Source organism: Globicephala melas, chromosome 1 (assembly GCF_963455315.2).
Source record: "Globicephala melas chromosome 1, mGloMel1.2, whole genome shotgun sequence".
Taxonomy (NCBI): domain Eukaryota; kingdom Metazoa; phylum Chordata; class Mammalia; order Artiodactyla; family Delphinidae; genus Globicephala; species Globicephala melas.
This window is the reverse complement of record NC_083314.1, coordinates 100,955,315-100,979,008: the sequence shown is the minus strand read 5'-3', so window position 1 is coordinate 100,979,008 and position 23,694 is coordinate 100,955,315. Positions and strand designations below refer to the sequence as shown.

The window sequence follows — 23,694 nt, the reverse complement described above, 5'->3', positions numbered from 1 at the left end:
AAAATGGATGACTAATAAGAACCTGCTGTATATTTTAAAAAAAATTAAATTAAAAAAAAAGTGGTAGATTAGCTTGGATTAAAAACTTTTAAAATGTTAAAATGCACACACCCTGGGCTTCCCTGGTGGCGCAGTGGTTGGGAGTCTGCCTGCCGATGCAGGGGACACGGGTTCGTGCCCCAGTCCGGGAGGATGCCACGTGCCGCGGAGCGGCTGGGCCCGTGAGCCATGGCCGCTGAGCCTGTGTGTCCGGAGCCTGTGCTCCGCAAGGGGAGAGGCCGCGGCAGTCGGAGGCCCGCGTAACGCAAAAACAAACAAACAACAACAAAAAAAATGCACACACCCTTATGACCTCCAAAATTATCGTGCCATTGTGAATGTTATGTATGATGCCATAGTTCCTCTCTTAACTTGTCCTTTCTTTAGTAACCTTTATTTCCAATCTCAGGTAGAGGTGTCACAGCAGATATTCTCTCTTTTAGAGATAAACTGACAAGATTGCATCAGGAGCGTTAGAAACATTTCCATAATCAAATAGCTCGTTGAAGGTAAAAATAATTCTGCGTTTTTTCAAGAAATCAGAAATTATCAAATTTGGTTTCAAATTGGTCCTGAGGTCTCATCAATGAGCTGAAATCAGAAGTAGTTATTGGCATTGTTGGACAGGAGAACTCCGAAAGGAAAAATTTTCTGCACTTTTTATTGTAGCTATGGAAAAGCCTTCAAAGCACACTTTTGGGAGTTCAACCTTATAGCTGGCAAGGCACATTCTGGTGATAGAGGGAAAGACTGATGGATATAAATACTGGGGTCAAGAGCTGCCTGCCAAGGCTGCCCTTCTTTGTACTCCTGCCTGTCATTAATGCATTCAGCTTTGACCACTTACTTCCACCTAAATGTCCTAAGATAGCAGCACTTAGGGCCTGGCTCCTACCACTAAAATGATGGCAAATACTCAAGAATAAAGAAAATATACATGATTTTTAAGGGCATTTTGGTTAGTTCTATGAGAAAATATTAAAACACTCATTGAGATATTAAGATGATATAGTTACCAATAACAAAAGAACTTTCTGGAAGAAGAGTGCCTCTTTCCCCACCTTCACCAGAGTACATTAGAACTTGAGTAGGTGGCTAAGAGGCCTGGGTAGTTCTCTTAATTGCACTATTACAAGTTTATGGCAACTGCTATAGGACAAATTTGTTTCCATTAAGCCCTATTTAATAATAAAGACAAACATATTCTCAAATGGAAATGCTAATGGCTATATTTTTTAATACAACCAAATACCCACACGTAATCTCACGAGAGTCAACTGACTTAATTTTATTCACAGTACAAACAGCTATCATTAAAAATAAATTAAATGTCCTGCAGAAAGCTGTTACTGTGACTTCCATTATGGCAGGGAGAAATAATTTCTGCTTTGGGAGAATTACCAAAAAGACAAACTAAGAATGGTTTCTAACTCTTACTTACTGTCAGATACATAGCTGCATAGACACTGAGAGCCGCTTCTTTGGATGGAAATGTTTTCCTTGCTCTCATGATGAGATCCGGGTTGCCCGTGCAGGCCTCTTCCCCACTGATGAACTGCGTATACTGCTGACACCCAAGTGCCGTGTAGTTGGGTTTACACAGGGCGAGAAAATGTGGAGCCAGATTTCCTGTAACTACTTGTCCAGCATTTACAAAGATGTCTGTAGCAAACAGTCCAAACGTATAAATTCCTGAGGAAGAAAACACACCATTTTAATTTTTTGGTTTATTGTGGTTAATTTACAATACACCAAGATGGAAATATTTTAGAAACTATAAAATAGTTCCTACATACATATATATATATATATATATACGGTTCCTTCCATTTCACTCCCTCCAGCTCCTCCCTTTGCTTTCTGAAGTAGTGGGAGTGTTAAATTATTTAACATATTGAGCTGTCTACCACTGGCTACATTTTTATGCACGACAGGTTTATAAGACATATGATAAAAGAAGAAAATATATTCTAAGGCTGTGTTTGGATAATGAGATTTTTTAAATGGAGATGTGTTTCCCTTGAGAGGGTTCAGTCTATCACCTTCTGCTAATGTTAGTAATCTTTATTTTTTCCCTATTTTTGCATTTTTTTTTAATCTTACTAACATTAAGCAGAGCAGTCATCTCCCTTTGATTATGCCTCTTAAGCTCATTCAAACTGATATTAACTCAGCTGGAGGTGCCAATTAGCAGCAAAATCCAATGCCATCAGTCTTCATTTAAATACCATGGAAAATCTTAAGTAAAGCAGAATGTTTTCAGATTAATCTCTATATCGCCATCAGAAACACATTTTTTAAAGTTACATAACAGCTAAGTCCCGCCTTATCTTTTATGGCTTGAGTTTCAATTTATCAAATTTGGGACAATTTAGTAAATAATAAAGCAATTACATTATAATGTTTAAATTATCTTTGCAGTAGTAAAATTTATTTACTTTGTTTACCTGAAGGTATAAAATTAAGTACATAAATGTTTCCCCTTTTGTAAGGAACATGCCAATTTACTCAAATACCAAAAATATTTTCTAAATTCAATGTCATTGGTCATTATCGCCAAAACTTATCTTTCTACTTAGATAGGATAGGCAAAATAAATTCTTTGGCATCATTGTCAATAAACTTACAGATACAATCCGCAAAGATGTGGTATCTATGTAAAGAAATCCGTTCTTTTATAATTTTGGGTAATAAAATCCATCAGGACATTTTAAAACTATGCCAAACTAATACTTCCCAAACAGTCGGCTCATTAAAAAGTCATAAAATTCTATTATGATAATTCGATGCTTTTTTTTCTTTGTCATATATTTCTGGATTGTTTGTTTCCTAAGCCTTTACATAATTATTGGCAGTTGTGTTGCAACTCACCAGGCTCAAATAATTTTCCAGGATTAGATACATGACTATCCTTTTCATTTTCAAAATATTATGTAACATTATGCAAGGTTCTTGCACCCAAACCTGCACATAGCAAAACTCTATGTGCATACAAACCACCATGAACCAAAGACCTTAGTTCTCTATTGAAAAAACTTACAAGGAAGCAATGAAAAGCTTTCTTTACATCTTACCAGTATTCCATGAGCCATACAAGTAAATGATACTCAAATCAGAAATCTGGCATAAGCAGAGAAATGGAAAAGAACAAAGCTCAATAAAATGTTACCGCATATACTCTCTCTTTCCAAATCTCATGGTCTAGCACGGCAATATAAATGGCAAGTCTTCACCTCTTTTCTCTTGAAACCTAGGCTAAGAAGTACTCATTTTATTTAACCAAACCATTCTTTTTATCTGGTACAATAAGTTTTCCTGTTTAAAATACAGAGGAATGTGTGATAAGGATATGGAAATGTCTCTTGATACTTGTAACGTTCCCAAATGTGCTTTAGAATTAAAATAGTGCATCAGGCCCAAGGCCAATATTGAAGTTAACTATAAAGATACTTATTAAAGTGAGATCTCATGAGTGTATCCACTGTGCTGACCTCCAGAATAAAGTCGCTATGAAGAGTGATGTCTTATTATGCAGTAATGCTTTGCACGCAAGCTTCCATTTTATTTTAACAAACTAGAAACATCCAAATCATGATAAACAAGGAAATAAGAAACAAACCAAAGCACTCCTAAATATTTTATAAAATCATATAAGAAGTAAGAAACATGCAGAGACTTAAAAGCACACTTTACTGTGTGCCGTTCAGGCGGACTTCGTTTTACTGAGGTTCGCTTTATTGGGCTTTGCAGAGAGTGCATTTTTTTTACAAATGGAAGGTTTGTGGCAACCCTGTATTGAGCAACACTATTGGCACCATTTTTCCAAAAACATTTGCTCACTCTGTGTGTCTATGTCACATTTCAGAAATTCTCCCAATATTTCAAAGTTTTTCATTATGATTATATTTGTTATTGGTGATCTGTGATCAGTGATCTTTGATGTTACTATGGTAATTGTTTTGGGGCAGCACAAACTGCACCCATACCAGGCAGTGAATTTAACTGATAAATGTGTGTACTCTGACTGCTCCACCAACCAGCCGTTCCCCTATATTTCTCTCCCTCTCCTCAGGACCCCCTATTCCCTAAGACACAACATTATTGAAATTAGGCCATTAAAAATCCTACAATAGCCTCTAAGTGTACGAGTGAAAGGAAGAGTCACACATCTCACTCTTAATCAAAAGCTAGAAATGATGAAGCTTAGTCGGAAGCTGAGATAGGCTGAAAGCTAGGTCTCTTGTGCTAAACAGTCAGCCAAGTTGCAAACGCAAAGGAAAAGTTCTTAAAGGATGATAAGAAAGCGGAACAGCCTTACTGCTGATATGGAGCAAGTTTTAGTGGTCTGGATAGAAGATCAAACCAGCCATAATACTCCCTTAAACCAAAGCCTAATCTAGAGCAAGGCCCTAACGCTCTTCAATTCTATAAAAGTTGAGAGAGGGCTTCCCTGGTGGCGCAGTGATTGAGAGTCCGCCTGCCGATGCAGGGGACACGGGTTCGTGCCCTGGTCCGGGAGGATCCCACATGCCGCGGAGCGGCTGGGCCCGTGAGCCATGGCCGCTGAGCCTGCACGTCTGGAGCCTGTGCTCCGCAACGGGAGAGGCCACAACAGTGAGAGGCCCGCGTACCGCAAAAAAAAAAAAAAAAAAAAGTTGAGAGAGGTGAGGAAGCTACAGAAGAAAAGTTTGAAGCTAGCAGAGGATGATTCATGAGGTTTAAGGAAATAAGTCATCTCCATATCAGGAAAGTAGAAAGTGAAGCAGCAACTGCTGATACAGAAGTTGCAGCAAGCTATCCAGAAGATCTAGCTAAGATCATTACTGAAGGTATCTACACTAAACAACAAATTTTCAATGTAGGCAAAACAACCTGCTATTGGAAGAAGATGCCATCAAGGACTTTCAGATCTAAGGAGAAGAAAATGCCTGGCTCTAAAGCTTCAAAAGACAGGCTGACTCTCTTCCTTGGGGCTTATGCAGCTGGTGATTTTAAGGTGAAGCCAATGCTCACTTACTATTCCGTAAAGCCTAAGGCCCTTAAGAGTTATGCTAAATATACTCTGCCTTTTCTCAATAAATGGAACAACAAAGCCTGGATGACAGCATTATCTGTTTACAACATGATTTACTAAATATTTTAAGCCCACTGTTGAGACCTACTGCTCAGAAAAAAAATTCCTTTCAAAATATTACTGCTCATTGACAACGCACCTGGCCACCCAAGAGCTCTGATGGAGATGTACAATGAGATTAATGTTGTTTTCATGCCTGCTGACACAACATTCATTCTGCAGGTCATGAGGAGTAATTCTGATTTTCAAGTCTCATTATTTAAGAAATACATTTCATAAGTTTGCAGCTGCCATAGATAGGGGTTCCTCTGATGGATCTGGGCAAAGTTAACTGAAAACCTTCTGGAGAGGATTCACCATTCTAGATGCCATTAAGAACATTCATGATTCATGGGAAGAGGTCAAAATATTAACATTAAACAGGAGCTTGAAAGAAGGTGATTCAATCCTCATGGATGACTTGGAGGGGTTCAAGACTTCAGTGGAGAAGGTCACTGAAGATGTGGTAGAAATAGGAAAAGAATTAGAAATAGAAGTGGAGCTTGAAGATGTGACTGAATCACTGCAATCTCATGATAAAACTTGAATGGATGAGGATTTGCTTCTGTGGATGAGGAAAGAAAGTGGTTTCTTGAGATGGAATCTAATTCTGGTGAAGGTGCTGTGAAGACTGTTGAAATGACAACAAAGGATTTAGAATCTTTCATAAACTTAGTTGATAAAGCAGCAGCAAGGTTTGAGAGGATTGACTACCATTTCTAAGGAAGCTCTACCATGGGTAAAAAGCTATCAAACAGCATTGCATGCTACAAAGAAATCGTTCGTAAAAGGAAGACTCAATCACTGTGGCTAACTTCATTGTTGTCCTATTTTAAGAAGTTTCCACAGCCACCCCAACCTTCAGATGCTACCACCCTGATCAGTCAGCAGCCATCAACGTTGAGGCAAGACCCTCCACCAGCAAAAAGATTACAACTCATTAAAGGCTCAGGTGATGATTAGCATTTTTTAGTGATTTTAATTTTTAAAAGTATTTTTAATTAAGGTATGTATTTTTTAAGACATAATGCTATTGCACACTTAACAGACTACAATAGAGTGTAAACGTAACTTCTATATGCACTGGGAAACCAAAAACTTCATGTGACTTGCTTTATTGCCATATTCGCTTTATCGTAGTGGTCTAGAACTGAGCTCAAATATCTTGGAGGTATGCCTGTATATTCTTTAGAAATATGTGAGTAAATGAATAAAAATATTTTACTTAAGTAGGCATAATATAATTTAACAATATTTAGGAAGGTTCAACTTCATCAAAATACTTTAGTTCTGAGTATATTATTGCTTATTTTGTTATTAAATGTTTCTCATGCAAAGATTAAATGGGTCAAGAACACAGCATTGATGCATGTGAAAAATATAACTTTTAAAGTTTCATATAAAAGCTATCCCTTCCACAGTATAAATGAGGGCTGTGGGGATGTATAAGTTGACGGCAATAAAATGAACAGTCTTAGATATGAAGACCTTTCGTCTCCAGAGAGATTTAAAGGCATGATGACATTTGATTAGTCTTTAGTGGGTTTATATATAGATTAGGTGAGCTGTGCATAATATCTCCAAAGTCTTCATCTTGTTCCCATCAATATGAGAAATATATTGAAGGGTTACAGTATCCGTAATCTTAATACTGATCAGAATTTATCTTAAATGTTATTTTGTATATATAGATGCACTTTTTCTTATTTGATAAAGCCAGGAAATAATAATCTATATTAAATTTTATTGTTTGAGTTAAAAAAAACCTGTCTTGGCCACGTGTCTTTTGAATTGAGATGATTTTCAGTAATTCGTCAATGTTCATATCATTAGTGCTAGAATTTGAGATTTAAAGGATCAGTAAATCTTGTCCCCTAATAAAATCACCAATTTTTGTAAAAAATGGTTTTTGTACCATTTTTTGGTAAAAAAAGAAAAAACACCCCAGAAGTAGTTCATGGAGTGCTACTTATGATAATTAACAAATACAGCATTTCTTTTATTTGTCCAGCTATTTTGCTTGTCCTTCATGATGTTTGATAAACAACCTAGATTATCATTTCTACCTAAGCGCTGTTTCTGAAATTTAATAAACATAGTAAATCATTTCTTTAAATTACATAATTTTTAGTTTCTTTTAGAATTTAAATATCCAAGTGTGGTGGGATTTGTTTTCCTTAAAATAATATGGAAATGACACCACGAAATGGAGTTTTGCAAAACAGGAGAGAAAATAGTATGCAGTATTTATTTTTAAAAACCAAATTGAAACATTTCAAAGAAAATATAATCTAATATTCAAATACAGTTAATATGCTGGTCATTTTAAAGGTTGGCTTATACATAAACATTGTTTCAGTAACAATAAAAACAATTCAATGAACACATACCAAGAAATCGCACAGTTCTCCTCACCAGTGGGTTTATATAGCAACAGTCTCCAGTTAAAATAGTTTTCTCCTGGTTTTCAAAATCCCTTGTGGCCAGTTGTAGGCAAAACACAGCAGTTTCTCCAACTATTATCTTCCAAGGAAATAAAAGATTAAAGAACATTAGAATTTAGCCAGTATAAGTGTAGACTATTTTAATTTTTAAAAAATGCAAAAAAAGGACTTCCTTTGAGTGGTAATAATCTCAATATAAACCTGAACCATATTTGGGTAACCAGACCCCTTTTTTTTTTTTTTTTTTTTTGCGGTACGCGGGTCTCTCCCGTTGCGGAGCACAGGCTCCAGACGCGCAGGCTCAGTGGCCATGGCTCACGGACCTAGCCGCTCCGTGGCATGTGGGATCTTCCTGGACCGGGGCACGAACCCGTGTCCCCTGCATAGGCAGGCGGACTCCCAACCACTGCGCCACCAGGGAAGCCCCAGACCCTTTTATTATAACCTTATCCCTATATATATAAAACCCGTATTTCCCTCAATTCAAAAAAGTATTAAACTGATAAATTATGAATAAAAACAGACTATAACATTTTTGCTTTCTAAAAGACTTCATTAGAAGTGAAATATATGAAAGATCTTTGCTTTAAGGATGCACTCATTTTTTATCTGTAATTGAATTTCAAGTTTCATTTTTAAGTGATTATGTCTCATTTAAATTTGACTCTGCATATCAGAACAAATCTCAATGAAAATAATCTTGGGACTTCCCTGGTCGTCCAGTGGTTAAGACTCCACACTCCCAATGCAGGGGGCCCTGGTTCGATCCCTGGTCAAGGAACTAGATCCCACATGCTTCAACTAAGAACCCGCAAGCTGCAACTAAAAGATCCCGCATGCCGCAACTAAAGATCCCGCACGGCGCAACGAAGATCCCACATGCCGCAACGAAGGCCCGGTGCAACAAATAAAAAATAACTAAGTAAATATTTTTTTTTAAAAAAAGAATGCTTTTATTTAAAAAAAAGAAAAGAATCTTGAAAGGATCTGATATAAATATACTAATATAAAATTATATTAATACTTTTATAACAAGAAAATATAATCAAAATAGTATCATTATTCTATTCTGGGACATCATTAAGAATTGTAATCACTAATATATTCTTTATACTTTAGTATACATATGTCATTTTAATCGTCATAAAAACTACATGAAACAGAGAATATTATCATACCTCTTTGACAAGGGAAAAAAAACAAGACTTGGAACTCAAATGAATTGTCAAAGGCCACAGAGCTAGTGAGGAGAAAAATTAGGTTCTGATACAGATTCTTTACTCAACTATGTGATTTATGAAAGGACCTGGCTACCTTCCACTGGTGTTTGTACCATTTCATTAGTTTTTATACATGGTCTTTAAAATCACCCATCAGGGTATTAGAACAAGTGTCATGTGTCATAATACCATTTTACAGATGAGGAAATGAAAGCTTGAGGAGGTTAAATAATTTGCTCCCCATAAGACCAGTCAGAAGCCAAGCAGAAATTTCTGACTCAGCCCTAGATCTTCTGACTCAAATTATTTAACACCACAACCACACTAGAAATAAGATTATGAGAAAAGAAACCAGAGCCAATAGCATGTCTCCTAATTTGTCATTGTTTAGGTTAGTTTTTAGGTCATCTTATCAAGGTTAAATAACGCACTATATAGGGAGTCCCTGACATCCACTGGAGAAGTGATTTTGGGGTCTTTGTGAAAAGATATACCTACGATTACCAGATATTCAAAATTATGAGTGGGAGGTAGAGAAGGAGATCACAGGAGACTAATTTTATCCCAATATGTGCAACAGATTATGAGGCATCTCTTAATTTTTATCCTTCCTTCTCCCTCCTTTTCCTCTACTATATTTCTTCTTCCCAGTATGTGAGGGTTCAAAGTTTAACCAGAAGATGTTGAGCTGAATTACTTTAAAGGAATCTAGTCTTGCCTATCTGGTAAGGTAGAATTGAATTAGGAAAGGCTAGAGTCTATAGCTTTCCAAATCCTCCTGAAATTTTTAACTTTGGCAAAGTCGAGCAGGTCAGCATAAACAGGCACAACAGGTATTTTTTTATGGGTTCATCAGCTGCCACCAGGGTCCTAGGAGAAACTGACAAATAGACAAGCTGTGTGCCTGACACCTTCTTATCTCCCATTCTGAATCACTCTTTCCTTCCTCACCCTACCTTCCTCTCTGCTGCTCCTTGAAAGAAGTTACTTTCCGAGTTCTCAGTTCCAACTTCGTCCAGGTCTGTTTTACCCCAGAATGTTCCAAATTCTAACATTCTATCATCCACTCCACATCATGAGCTGACTGATGCCCCCCGATTCTGCCCTCTGAGCCTTCTCTTCCCCACAGCAGGTATCATAGGGTCTCCACTCCCGGGTTGGCTCCACCCCACAGTACACTGAACCCACAGCTCAGTCTGTTAACACACTAAATCCCCTAGACTGTAGTAGATACCCAAGAATTCTTACTGAATGCATGAAGGAGTCCCATCCTCAATAGATCGGAAGATCTTAGTCTGCCGCTGACCTTTTACCTGACACCTAATAACCACCTTTTTCTGCCTTGTTCTTGTGAGGAAGGCTCTACCCTCTACCCTAGTTCCTCTAAGCAGATCCTGTATGTTTACTCTCTGACTTGGTTACCCATTTACTTACCAGACTAAAAGCTGCTTTGTCCGGGATACTCTTCCCAGTTTTCCTAATGCTAACCTCTCGCTTGTCTGTATCCCTGCAAATTGCATGTTTCTGAGCTTCCTGTTTGTGTCTTGAGCACATCTGTCAACACACTGTCTCAGTCAATATTATTTGGCTGCTACTAAAAGAATCCCACTCAAACTGGATTAAGAAGAATAGGGAATTTATTCTAAGGTTCGTGGGTTATCTCAGAACCTAGTGTGAAAGGGCACAGGATTAGGTTGAGGGATGGAAATTTCTCAGGAGTCCAGGCAACGACTCTCTCAGTCTCATTCTTCTTCTCTGGAGTCATGCTGTCTCTCATCTCAGCTTGTCTCTGAATGCCTGACTCATTCTTGTCTTTCTGCAGCCGCTTCTACTGCTTCCTAGTGTACACAAGGGCTCCAGCAGTCTCCAAGAGCCCTGCTTCAACACGTCAGCTCAGTTCAAGGAAAATTCGACAAATTAGATTTACTGAACCCCCATTCAAAATTCCCAGAAGGTTCAGCTTGAGACAGGTGTCTCTTTGGTCCAATTAACCAAGGTTAAGAAGGTGTGATATGGTGTATGAAAACTGCCTGGTGGGTAGAAAGGTTAGTTCTCAAAAAAAGAGAGTTGCCGTGATGTCTACTTCAAACTCCCATCCATTATATCTTGCTGGACCTCCTCCGTGCTAGTTCTTGCCCTTCGACTAGCACTTTCTACCATGTTCTCTGGATACTGGCTTCTGTCTGCCTACCTGGACTTCATCTCATCAAATTCATGTGCCTAGGCCCTAGTGTCTGCTTTCCTTCAGTGGGTATGTCTGCTTCCCTAGTTCTCCCTCCCTCACTGTGACATCTGTGGAACGCCTCATCCAAATCGTATTCTTTCTTAACTTCCCTCATCCCAACTTCCTAAGTCAAAACTCCCATTGCTACACCTCTCAGATAAATTCAAGTAATGAAAATAACACAATTCTTATTACGATGAATACATAGATGCCTCTGAGTTAAGGACACTGCACTGATGTTTAAGGAAGGGTTTATAATCTAGTTGGGCAGACACAAGGTGAGATAATTAATAATGGTGCAAGGCTGTAAATGCTGAGTTTTGACTGGTTTGGACAATAAGTGCCAGGAGAACATTTAGGAAGTGTCACTGAGTCACTGAGGCCATCTATGGTGGCCATGAAATGTGCCACTAGGATCTCCTGCTCTGGGCAGGCTTTTGGTCTGATGTTCCCAGTTGACACTCCTCTGGATCAAATACTGAGTGCCCGCTGAGGCCACACTTCCTGCAGGCTCCTCCTGGCAATGGCTAGGCATGGTGGGGGGATTCAGGTGAGTCTATTCCTCTAAGATGAGGGATAAAGACTCCCCATGATTCTGGCCTTTCTTGGAGCTGTGCTGTACTCTGAGGTGCTTCCTACCCAATCCTCCTTCCTTCCACCTCTCCTTCACAGGGGTCAGCCCTCCATCATAGTCTGAAGGTTCTCCTTGCCTTCTCTGGTTTACCACCCTGCAACTTTTAGCTTTTACAAGTGTTTCCCTTGATAAACATATGGTATATATCTAATCACATTTGGTACCTGCTTCTAGAGGAACCCAAATTAACATGGCATCAAAGAAAGACGGGGGGTGATTCTTACTACGCTTCAAGGAAGGATAGTTCTTAAACAGATGTAGAGGATTTGGATGGAAGCCCTATGGGGAAGACAGTATTAGGAGAGGAAAGGAGATAGCCTTTCTCCTTGTAGCTCTCAACTTGACCTGAACATAAGGCTAAAGTGGACTGAGTTTGCCTTGGAGGTAGACGCTCTGGTCAGTGAACTGCAGACCTAAATTCTATGTTCCCTGATTTTATCAGGTTCTTTTTCTCTTGACTTGTCAGAAGCCCTCCCTAGAGGATTTCATTCCTCCTAAGGCTTTACCAACCCCTGCTACTGTAACAAGTCCTAAATATTTCTCTCTCCCCTGAGCTCCAGATGCAGGTCTCCAACCACCTATCAAATAGCAACATCTCAACATGCTCAGACCTACATACTGAAGCCTCAAAGCCTTCCCATCCAAAGTGAAATTCCAGTCTCCCACCCTAAACCTCCTGTCCAACTTGGACACACAGGCTAAAACTCTCACACCCTTACACACCATGCTGAAACCTTCATTTCCCTCCTCTGCCTCTCTCTATCAACTGCTAACTTCTGTTGCTCTTATATTTTAATATTCTTGTATTGCTCTTATATTCTCAGAACTCACCTCTGTGCTTGCATTTTTCCCTGCTCAAATTGTGTGCAATCCAAATTTCCTGTTTACAATTTCCAGTGTGTCTTCATAGCCAATGGAGTAACAGGAATTGTTGTAAGAGACTGTTTACAGGTGAACCTAAATCCATCTTTTTCAGCTTCCCTTACAAGCCTCCAGACACGCTATGCTCTAGTCACAGCTAAACATTTTCATTCCCCAACATACCAGGCATTCCCATACATTCTGGCTTGTATACTTGGTCCACACTTATGATAGGCAATGGTAGGCAGTTCTGTTCTTAAGACATGATTTACATACTGCGTACTCTAATGCAACTCTATTCCTGGTACAACCCATCCCTCCCTCCCTGTGTTCCAAAAGCACTTTGTATATTTATTATGGTACTTTACGCATGCTTTTACAAGTATCAGTAACATCTGTCTCCTCCACTTAATTGAGAGCTTCTCTGAGACAGGGATTGTATAATGTTATCTTTATATTTCCATATTAAAACACAGTGATCGGCCATAAATATGAATGGCCGCATGAATGAATGAAATCGAGCTCAATCTGCCCTTAATAGATAAGGACACCAACCCAGAGAGAAATAAAGAAGTCAAACATGGTTGTTACTGGCACAACCAGAATCTGAATCCAAATTTAGAGCTATTTTGACCACAGTCTTCACCTAGGAATGTGTAAGCTTTTCCTCTAATTTTCCCAGGTTAAGCCAGGTCAGCCCCCTGATCCCTACTGTCGGTCCTCAATGCTCATGTTACATCCTGGAGTCCCACCATACTCCTAGCATTTCTACGGTTTTAAGGGAAAGGTGCTGGGGCACAAAGCACTTTTATAACTCCTGGAATCTCCAGATATAAGAGAACTGAGTATAGAAAAAGATTTTCCTGATCCTTTTGACACACACACCAGTCTTCCCACAAAGACCAAAAAAGCTTCACACCACCCTTTCTAACTCTGCCATTATTATTTTGAGGTTCTCTTTCCAGTAAAATTTCTTCATATTTCTACTGCAGGCATTAGGTTCTGACGTGTAACTGAGGACCTGGTGCTTTGGGCATTTCTCACCATTGTCAAGAAGGAGTTCTTAATCTGGAGTCACTGGCTGCCATTTTCAGTAGATTCCCAAAGCAGCCCTTTGGGAAAGAGCATAATTGGTTGCTTTCTGTCCTGAGAGTGGGAGACAGGGAAACATGACAGGACAAGGGCATGGAAGCCATAGATAGAGATGCTAAAAGCTTCGTAGTTTTCCTTGATAAAATTCCCTTTCTCTATGAACTTATAAATGAAAGCCGTTTCCAGAGAGAGTTGAGATGATGAACAGTGTTAACTGTGACCCACCAAGAGGAAGCATGGCCCCTCCTCCTGCCTGCCACAGGCTGCAGTGGGCTACAGAGAATGAGAAAGGAGTAGAACATCGGGAAGGACACCTGTGGCTCTGGCGGGGAGAATCAACCCGCTTCCCATGGGCCAGCAGTTCCTTGGGGGTATTCCTCCCCCACCTCAGCAAAAGCTCCCCATTCACTGGGAAATAAAAGAAAAAAAAAAAAAAGACTCTACTGGTAGAGGGGGTGTAGGCTGGCACAGTAAGAACACAGCAGTCAATCCTCACTTCATTCCTTGCATCTGCCTTCCAGCTCCCCTCATCTGGGCTCACTAACCTCATCCCACCATCACGCCTCCCCTGCTAAGAGAGGGGAAGGCCCCTGTTCCCCCAGTTCCATTGGAAGCCCTCAAGCAACCTCCCTGGAAGGTTGCTGTCATTCGTGGTCCATGACAATATATCTGGAATGTGATAAGATGCCCACCAAGGGCTCAGGAGCTGATACTGAAGGGCTGTCACTGCTCCACAGAGCTGTGTCTGAGCAACTGTGCTGTTCCTTGAGTCACAGTCCCCTCCCCACTGCACCCTGACAGTCTACCTCCTTGGAGGAAACAGTTGTGCTCCTGAACCTCACCCAGCCTGTAAATGGAAGCCCTACAGTCCACTGACCAACCAAAATGAAGTACTATATGCTCCCTATGATACACCACCCTCTGAGTCACTCCATCATGCTTTACTGAACTCAGTGTTGACATTATGAAGCTGCTTGAACCCTACCTTGCTTATCGAGCTGGGCCTATACAGTCCCCCTTCCTAAATGACCCATCAATGCCTCCATCTCATCTTTGAACACAGATCTGGTATCCAGTTCTGGTTCTTATCTTTTACTATGTTCGCCAGTGAGTAAAAAGCTCCACGTGGCTGATGAAAGCAACCTACAAAAATACAGGTATGAATCATAACTCACTAAGTATAAATTTCCCTGTTATGAGCACATAATGTTGCTCTCACACCTCAGCTTCCAGGGGCTGACCCTCTGTTATCCCTACTTCTTCATGACAAAATACAGAAGTAAGTTTTTTCCAGGATGATAACATCATAGTAGACTTTCATCAAATGTCAAATTCCAAATAGCTTTAGTTTTCACTTATAAAAACCCAATTAGAAATTCCTCTCCCCTTCAGCTGGTGGTCACTCAAACATATCCATGCTTCATTGGTTTGAAATTAGCACAGGAAAAATATTTCAGATTGTACTGCAGCAGCAGAAATCATGCAATCAGTGTGGTGGTACGGGGCATGTGTCTCACACATTTCAAATATATGTCAAATAATAATAACAACTTTAAATCATAAAAGTTTAGTAATGGCACACAGTTAAGTTTTAAAATGTAGGAGGGTACTGGGTTTATATGTAAGTTCCTATCAACCACATTTTTCATTCTTGGTTATTATACAGACATATATAGAGACAGAGCTCATTTCCCATCTAGCCAAGGAGAGTTCTAAGCTATACTAAGAGGTAAAAAGCTACACTGGGTACTATCTCATTAATTTTGTGTCATGATACAGAGAAACAGGTTTCTTCTGTGTTTATATGGATTTCGCTCTCTCTAAGTAAGGCAGTTGTTAACTTCTTGGAACAGTTTCTGAGTGAAATTGAGGTTAGGAGAGAGGAGAATTAATTGAACTAAAATAGTAATATAGTTAGTGAAGAAGTAGTTGCACAATCCCTCCCAGCAATTCAGAAACTACGGCTATGTCTTGCTAGAACCTGTTTATGTTTCATAATTTGACCACCAAAAACTTGTATTCTCACTTTCATACTATAAAGTAGCTGTGGGAAGTGGCTACCTAGCTTGGACCAACATTCCCTGCACACCCACCTCTAGGTGATTTACACCAAAGGACGAATTACCTATGGTAGTTTCAGACCAAAAGGGCAAAAAATCAGGTGACTTCTCCATGTTCTCTCCCTGCATCTGTTAACTGGACGCAGAGAGATTTCTGGGTCCATCAGTTGTTGGTGCCACAAGACAGAAGGAGTCAAGGTCCCTGAATCAGCAGCCCTGTGCTGGACTGTTACATGAGTGAAAAACTCTAGTGTATGAAGCCAATGAAATGTGGCAGTTTATCTGTTACAGCAGCTAGAACTTGCTAATTTACCTGTTTTTCATAAAAAGGGAATAAGTCTCAGGCTCAGAGTACTCAGCAGAAAATAACTGGCTATAATAAAAAAACATTGGTTTTCACTGTATTTAATTTATGGTTACCCTCTATTTATCATGTGATACTGGTGTTCCATTTACAGTAATAATACAAGTTTTCTTTTGTAATAACTTGTTAGCAAAGTAGATTGATTTAAAGAAAAAATAAATGATAGTTGAGGGGATATGCAGCCATGATAGAAATCATGAAGGTAATTTACCCTGAGAGGTAAATTTGGGAAACACTTAACATATAATAAAAGCTAACTTAAAGCTTCTGCACAGCAAAAGAAACAGTCAACAAAATGAAAATGCAACCTATGGAATGGGAGAAAATATATGCAAATCATGCATCTGATAAGGGGTTAATATTCAAAACATATAAAGAACTCACACATCTCAACAGCAAAAAAGTCAACCCAATTAAAAAGTAGGCAAAGGAACTGAATAGACAGTTTTCCAAAGAAGATTTACAAATGCCAACAGGTACATGAAAAGATGCTCCATATCACTAATTATCAGGGAATGTAAAGCAAAACCACAATGAGATATCACTTCACACTTGTGAGAATGGCTATCATCAAAAATACGAGATAGCAAGTGTATGAGAGGGTGTGGAGAAAAGGGAACCCTTGTGCACTGTTGGTGGGAATGCAAAGTGGCACAACTACTATGGAAAACAGTATGGAGGTTTCTCAAAAAATAGAACTACCATATAATCAGCAATCCCACTTCTGAGGGGTATTTATCCAAAGGAACTGAAATCAGGATATAGAAGTTTCCTGCACTCCTATGTTCAGTGTGGCATTATTCACAATATCTAAGACATGGAAACAACCTTAGTGTCCAGTTATAGATGAACTGATAAAGAAGGTGTGGGGTGTGTGTGTGTGTGTGTGTGTGTGTGTGTGTGTGTGTGTGTGTATACAGAATGGAGTTCAACCATGAGAAAGAAGGAAATCCTAGTTTGTGACAACTTTAATGAACCCCGAGTACATTATGCTAAGTGAAATAAATCAGACAGAGAAAGACAAATACTGCATGGTATCACTTATATATGAAATCTAAAGAAAAGAAAAAAAGAAAGTCAAACTCATAGAAACAGAGAGTAGAATGGTGGTTTGGTTACCAGGGGCTGGGAGGTTGGGGAAATGGAGAGATACTGGTCAAAGGGCACAAACTTCCAGTTATAAGATTAACATCTTCTGGGGGTCTAACGTACAGCATGGTGACTATCGTTAAAAATACTGTATTATATACTTGAAGGGTGCTGAAAGAGTAGATCTTAAATATTCTCACCACACACACAAAAATGTGTAATCATGGGATGGGTTGGAGGTGTCAGCTAGGGCTATAGTGGTGATCATTTTGCAATATAAAATGTATCAAACCAACACGCTGTACACCTTAAACTTACACAATGTTCTATTTCAATTATATCTCAATAAAGGTGGGGGAAAAAAGATTTCAAAAACCCATAGCATGTACGACGTTTTAGGGACTATTCTCAGTGCTTTGCAAATATTTACCAATTTAATATTTAAAACAACCCTATGAGGTAGGTACTGTTATTGAAATCCAGTTACAGATGAAGACGATGAAGCACAGAGAAAGTGTCTAGGATTGGATATAGAGTGAGGAACCAACCTCTCAACCCAAGACAGCCCACCTCCCGAGCCCACGCTCTTAATCTTTACATGTTAAGAGCAGTGGTTAAGATGTGGGTGTGTGACAACAAGGAGGCCCTAATACCTTAGGGAGAGGACAGATTTAGTGCCACAGTGGGTCAAAGGTAGCTTAGATAGAAGGCTAGGAGGCCAAGAACTAGATTTGCTCCTGTGAAATAAGGTTTGTAGTCTTTAAAAAGAGACTCCTGTTAAAATGCAGATAGCAGGGGATAAGAGACACATGAAAGCTGTCAAACCACCCAATGGATGCGACAATCTTATTAAATCATTTTTAATTGGGAAACCAGAGGAAAGGGATATGTTTTTTTTTTTTGAGAGTGCTCGATGGGCGGTGATTCCCAGATACGGTCCCCACACAAGCAGCATCAGCAGCATCTGGGAACTTGATGGAAATGCAACTCGGGCCTCACCCCAGTCCTACTGACTCGGCAACTCTGGGCACGGGTTCCAGCCGTTAGTGTTTTAATAAGCCCTCAAGCTCTCTACAGGCTATTTCAAGGAGTCTAAAACTCCTGATTACCACATGTTTTAAATTTGTCAGGGACATTTTATAAAAGGGGTTTCTAGATATTTATTTGAACAAATAATTATTAGGTACTTGTACTGTGCAAAGAGCTATTCTAGGCATTGTAGTGAAGGGTGGGATTGTAAAAGAGGTTAAATGAAGCCTAAAATAAAAAGAAATCCAATGCTCTCACTTTCCAGATGTTTTACATGAGACTTGGAGAGATGAAGTACCCTGACAGGTCACCTAATGCTCAGCACCCCAGCAGGTCATGCTCATTCTCTGGCTCAGAGTCTACTCACCGCACTTCTCACTATGGCTGAAATGCAGGAGGACATCGGAGAAACATCCAACTTCCCTGCCACTACGGTCACATACACAAGTAATAGTAGTGAATGAACAAAGAAGGGGTGAGATAAGGAGTAAGTGCTGACTGAGGACTTGAGTATGCGAGTGAGCAAACACCCTTGCAGAAAGGGATCCAGTCTAAGCAGTGTGGTCAGTATTAACTCTCTAGGGCCTGAGGACCAGAGAGCAGAGGATGGAGAAATACTACCTGGAATATTCGCTCCAAGCCCGGGGAAAGGCATGCCTGTGTCTCCAAGGCAGTACAGTGAATATGGGCTCGAGAACCTGACTGCCTGGAATTGAGTCCTGCCTTTACCTCTTCTTAGCTGAATGACCTTAGATGAGTCACATAACTTCTCCTTGCCTCAGTGACTTCATCTATTAAAAACAGATAGAAATAATGCATCGTGGGCTGTGGTAAAGATCAAATGAGTTAACTGTTACAAAATTCTCAGAACAGGAGCTAGCACAGAGTAAGCTCTCTGCACATTTTAGCTATCATTAGATGACCTTGAAGAATCTGTCCAGCTCAGATCTGTGATGGGTTAGTGTTTGTGGTAAGGGAATCTGGGATGCCTGGAATAGCATAATAAAGTGGTTTGATAGGTTGCAATAGTATGAAAGTCCTGCCATTAATCTTGGGGTGCATACGTGTGTTGTGTTGGGGGGTTGGGAGAGCAGCATGAGGATGCAGTAAAAGGAAACACGGTCTGCCTGACAAGGCACAGATTTACATGCTATGCTCATTCTTGTTTGTTTTTTTTTAATGACTAGACGCTTGTGAAAACCATTAAAAAAAACTTCTTTCCTATTTAAAATAATAGCTGCTAATTAAACTTTACATGATATCCATACTTTGCCCAACCATTCATATAAATGTAGTGAACATAAGCTATGAGAAAAATGAATTATAAGAGCACTGTAATATAAATTCATTTTGCATGCTTGTAGTGTTTTTTTAAAAATTTTAACATATAGGGTCAAATTCTGCATGTTCACAAATCTGTAGGCCATTACGGTTGTAGCGTACCTGTCATTCCTCAAAAGAGCTAGCTTATAATTAATAAAAACGAGTATACAGGTTATTAGCTTGCTTTCAAGCTCTTCTAAAATACATGTTTGAATTAATTTCCCCTGTTCTTATCAACAATAAAAAAGCAACGTGAGAAAATTTATTCTTTGGGACCTGGAGATAACAGAGTTTTTAGAAATGAGCCTTTGAAGCACAAGCAGTAATTAAATGTCCCTATGTCAGTGCTTCTAAAAACTAAGTTCAACAGGATGTAAAGTAATTTTTTTTTGTTTTCTTGTTTGTTTGGGGTTTTTTTTAGGGAGGTTGGGAGGAGACTCCTAGATCAAAAAAAAATCAGCTGAAAGCTGCAAACTCTAACCTCTCCTGGAGACTCACAGTGCACATTAGCACATCAAGATTCATAATTTCCAGCTACCCTATGATGGTATTATTCTACTGTCTCCATTTTATGGATGAGGACACTAAGGTGCAGAGAGGTTATGTGACTTATCTAAGGTCATTCAGGTAATAAGTCAGGAAGTCAGGACTCACTCAGCTCCATGCAGTCCAGTTCTGGAGTTCAACTTGACACTGTAAAGTTGTATTATCTTGCTTTATTTTAGGAAGAAAAGTCTGGTAGCTAAAGCTTTCTTGCCTGAACTTTCTGCATTTAAAAGTGCAATTTCCTCCCAATTAGCTTTCCTACATAACCCAAAGCATGACAATCTGTTAAAGAAAACTGTTAACTTTCCGAAATTGATTTGATCTTAGCAATTTATCTTCTAGGGACAATCCTGGTAGAGTTGTATCCCAGAAACACTAGGCAGAGTAAGTAAAAGCGAAGTCGTCTTTTTTTTTAAGAAGAGAAAAATTCACATTTAGGAAGGATTAGCTAGTATAGCTATTTATGATAATTGGATAAAAGAATTAGGGCTCTTTAGAAAAAGTAAAGCTGAGAAATGCTAACTTTATAAAGCAATGATGAACTCATTCACCACTTCCCTAGTTATTAGGAAGAGGAGAGAAGAATGTCTAAAACAAAAGAGACCAAGTAATAAGTCACACGAGAGAGAAAAATATTACTCTGAAAAATGACACAGGTGGGAAATAAAGAGGTTTTTAAGTAGTGTTTTGAGATGTATCTGTGTAGCAGAAAAGCACCCAGGGAAGGATAGTGGGATTTACCTGACCTTTTCAATCGATGGTTAAGAAAGAATGACATTTCTTCTCTATAGTACAGATGAGTTATATGTTCCCTTACTGGACTTCCTTGGAATGCCTGCTGGCAACTGAATCTGGGGAGAATAATCTCAGGACCTGAGCCAATGTAGTAACTCTTCATTACTGTCTTTAGTGGACAGTAATTTTTTTTTTGCTAGTTCGAAGAATCTACACTGCTGTTTGGTTAAGATTTCTCCTGGACCAAAATACAAGTTTCTGTTGTACAACAGGACTGAATGATTAGTGGTCACCTTCAAGTGCCTTACCCGCATTAAGGGAATATGCATTCAACAGACTAAACTCTGATACTCTGAGTAACACTCTCCTTTCATGAAAATAGGCTTTTGAGGTGACAGCTCTGCCTGGGAAAGCAGAAATAGTATTCTCTGCAATTTCAAATTCATCATACAGATCTTTCCCTTGAGGGCATCTTCTTCTGGTTTTCTTGGCTTTCATTTCTCTCATCTTTAAATAGACTGCCAGGACAAATGTCTTTTAAGGCCATTCATTTTTACTGAAAAAAAAAAAAAAGACTAGACGTTTGAAGGACTTTATTTTTAAAATACTTTCTCAGGAAAAATAAATGTTGATTACGCAGGAAATGCTTCTACTTTACCAAGTCATTAAAAATGCTGATGAGAATGTACAAAGACTAGCATGATTGAAACCCAAAAATAAATGAATGAGATGAATCTTGGAACATAAGCTCATTTTGCAGTCTGGGCTCACTTGTATTTGGTATACGTGTAACTTTCCAGCTCACTGCTCCCAGCTTATTAGGAAAAGGTACAACTAGAACTTAAATGTGAAACCCTAACAGTTCTGATTCCACTGAATTTATTAAGCAAGCCAATGTAAGGTTTTCCAATATATAACAGGAAATGCATTTTAGAAAACTGATTATTTATCCCAAATGCCCTTAATTTAAGCTTATGACACATACATATTTATTATATAAATTCATAAATACACCCTCTTTGCTGTCATCTTAAAAAGCGATATATAGCACTTACCATGGACCAGGTGCTGTTCTAAACACTTTATGTATATCAATTTGACATGGTCCTCACAACTACACTACCTTACCCTAGGTATTATTATCCCTTTTTACAGATAAGGAAACTGTGGCACAAAAAGGTTTAGTAATTTTCATAAGGTCTCATAGCCAATGGCAGACCTGAGATTCAAATCTAGGCAGTGTAACTCCAATTTTAATATTATATTCATCATTAAAGATTTTTGCAGGAATGTAGTCAAAGCGCTTTATAAAATCCATATTAACCTACTTTATCACTCAATGTCAAACTTGACACTGTAATATTTTTTATTATTTGGCTTGATTTTAGGAAGAAAGTCTAGCAAAGTTTTTCACCTGAACTTCAGCACTTATGAATATTATTTCCCTCAATTAGCTTTTCTGAATAAAGTACAAATACTGGAATCTGTTTTTTAAAAAAAAGCTAGATGAGGCTTATAGATAAGATGTTCTAATGAACAGTTAAGTGCATTCAAACGAAGAGTACAGTCTGTATGGGTAGGCAGAGTGCAGTGGGGCTGGGAATATTAATTTCTGCAATGTCTTCCCAGCCTCCTGCATCTTATTTTTAGAATCAGCCTGTTACCCCAAAATGTCATTTGAAGTACTGGTGATGGCGCAGTTTGGTGGGATGTTCAGATAATATTAGCAGGAAGTTTATTTTAAAAACTTTGAATAAAAATTATATATTCATATTATTTCTCAAAAGAATAATGACTATATATCTATTTGCAGGAGTTTAATAGAACAGTAGAAGCCTATAGGACTGATGTGAAAATGTTTCTATTCATTCAAGTTATTAAGGGAAAAAAAGTCTGACTTTGAAGTCCACTATCTCTTCCATACACAGCTTACTCAGTTTCTGTGCTATTTTCCTACCACGATTCCCCACTGAGATTCAGATTAACTCTGACATATATTTGAACATACATGCAAATAGGCTGCCCTTAGATAAGAATCCCTGACTTTTACACTTGGGAGGAATTCGATCTTATCCAGACCCTTTACCCTTCAGAAAACTTGTTCAAATATCCAAGCCAGGCATAATCTTAGATTCTGCCTCTCTCCTGAGTCCTACTGCAGGCTGTCAAAATATTTAGAGTCATTACATCTCAGCACTTAACAAGAGGGTTTCTGAAAACATAAAATGCCAGCCCGAAGCCCTCTGGCACCAAGGTCCAGAATTCTGAGCAGCAATATCCAATGAAGGGTTTAGAAGCAGTTTTCCTCTGTTCTGTCCTTTGTTTCATTCAGAAATAAAACGAGTCTTTCTGATCCCTTTTATTGCACGGAATATTTTCAGGTTAATAGTGCTGGCTCCATCTCCTGTTGACCCAGAGGGTACTGGCTCCCTAGGGTCTCCTCACTGGGACCATCTGTGTGGCAGACTGGTGACAACACTTCAGAAGGTTGAACGAGCCCCCATTTACAGAGTACAGTACTAACTACTGTGCAAGGAACACAAGAACTGCTCCAAATTCTCTGGCTTCCACCACTGATTTACCCACAGAGGATCTTGGGAGGTGTTGGGCTTGAACACACCCTGGGTGGAAAGAACAAGAGTCCTCTCGTGGGTATGAGAAGAGGATTCTCGTTCAGCAGCCTCTCCTTCCAACTCCTCTTGATGCTGCAGGACATTTCAAAATCATAATGTTTTGACCTATTGTTGATTACATTTCATAGTTGGCAGGTATTTTGAGAATTCTGCAATTCAGTGCCAAAAGGTAAATTTGTTAACAGAGAGTTGATATCCTATGAGTATTTGAATCCTATGAATATAGCACTCAAATACTCAGAAAAACATTCCCTCAAAAAGCAACAGGAAATAATTCTACTTAATGAG

General features: G+C 39.0%; 1 protein-coding gene across 5 annotated transcripts in view; it reads right to left on the bottom strand.

Annotated features, from left to right (window-relative positions):
- The window catches only part of PLPPR5 (phospholipid phosphatase related 5), a 308,592-nt gene that overhangs the window by 79,044 nt on the left and 205,854 nt on the right, over positions 1 to 23,694 (bottom strand). For all 5 annotated transcript variants that reach the window (XM_060302406.1, XM_060302415.1, XM_060302395.1 and 2 more), the window contains 2 exons: positions 7,543 to 7,675; positions 1,481 to 1,731 (listed from right to left, as the gene is read on the bottom strand). In XM_060302406.1, the coding sequence (XP_060158389.1) occupies positions 1,481 to 1,731; positions 7,543 to 7,675 (384 nt within the window). The remainder of the gene's footprint in view (positions 1 to 1,480; positions 1,732 to 7,542; positions 7,676 to 23,694) is intronic.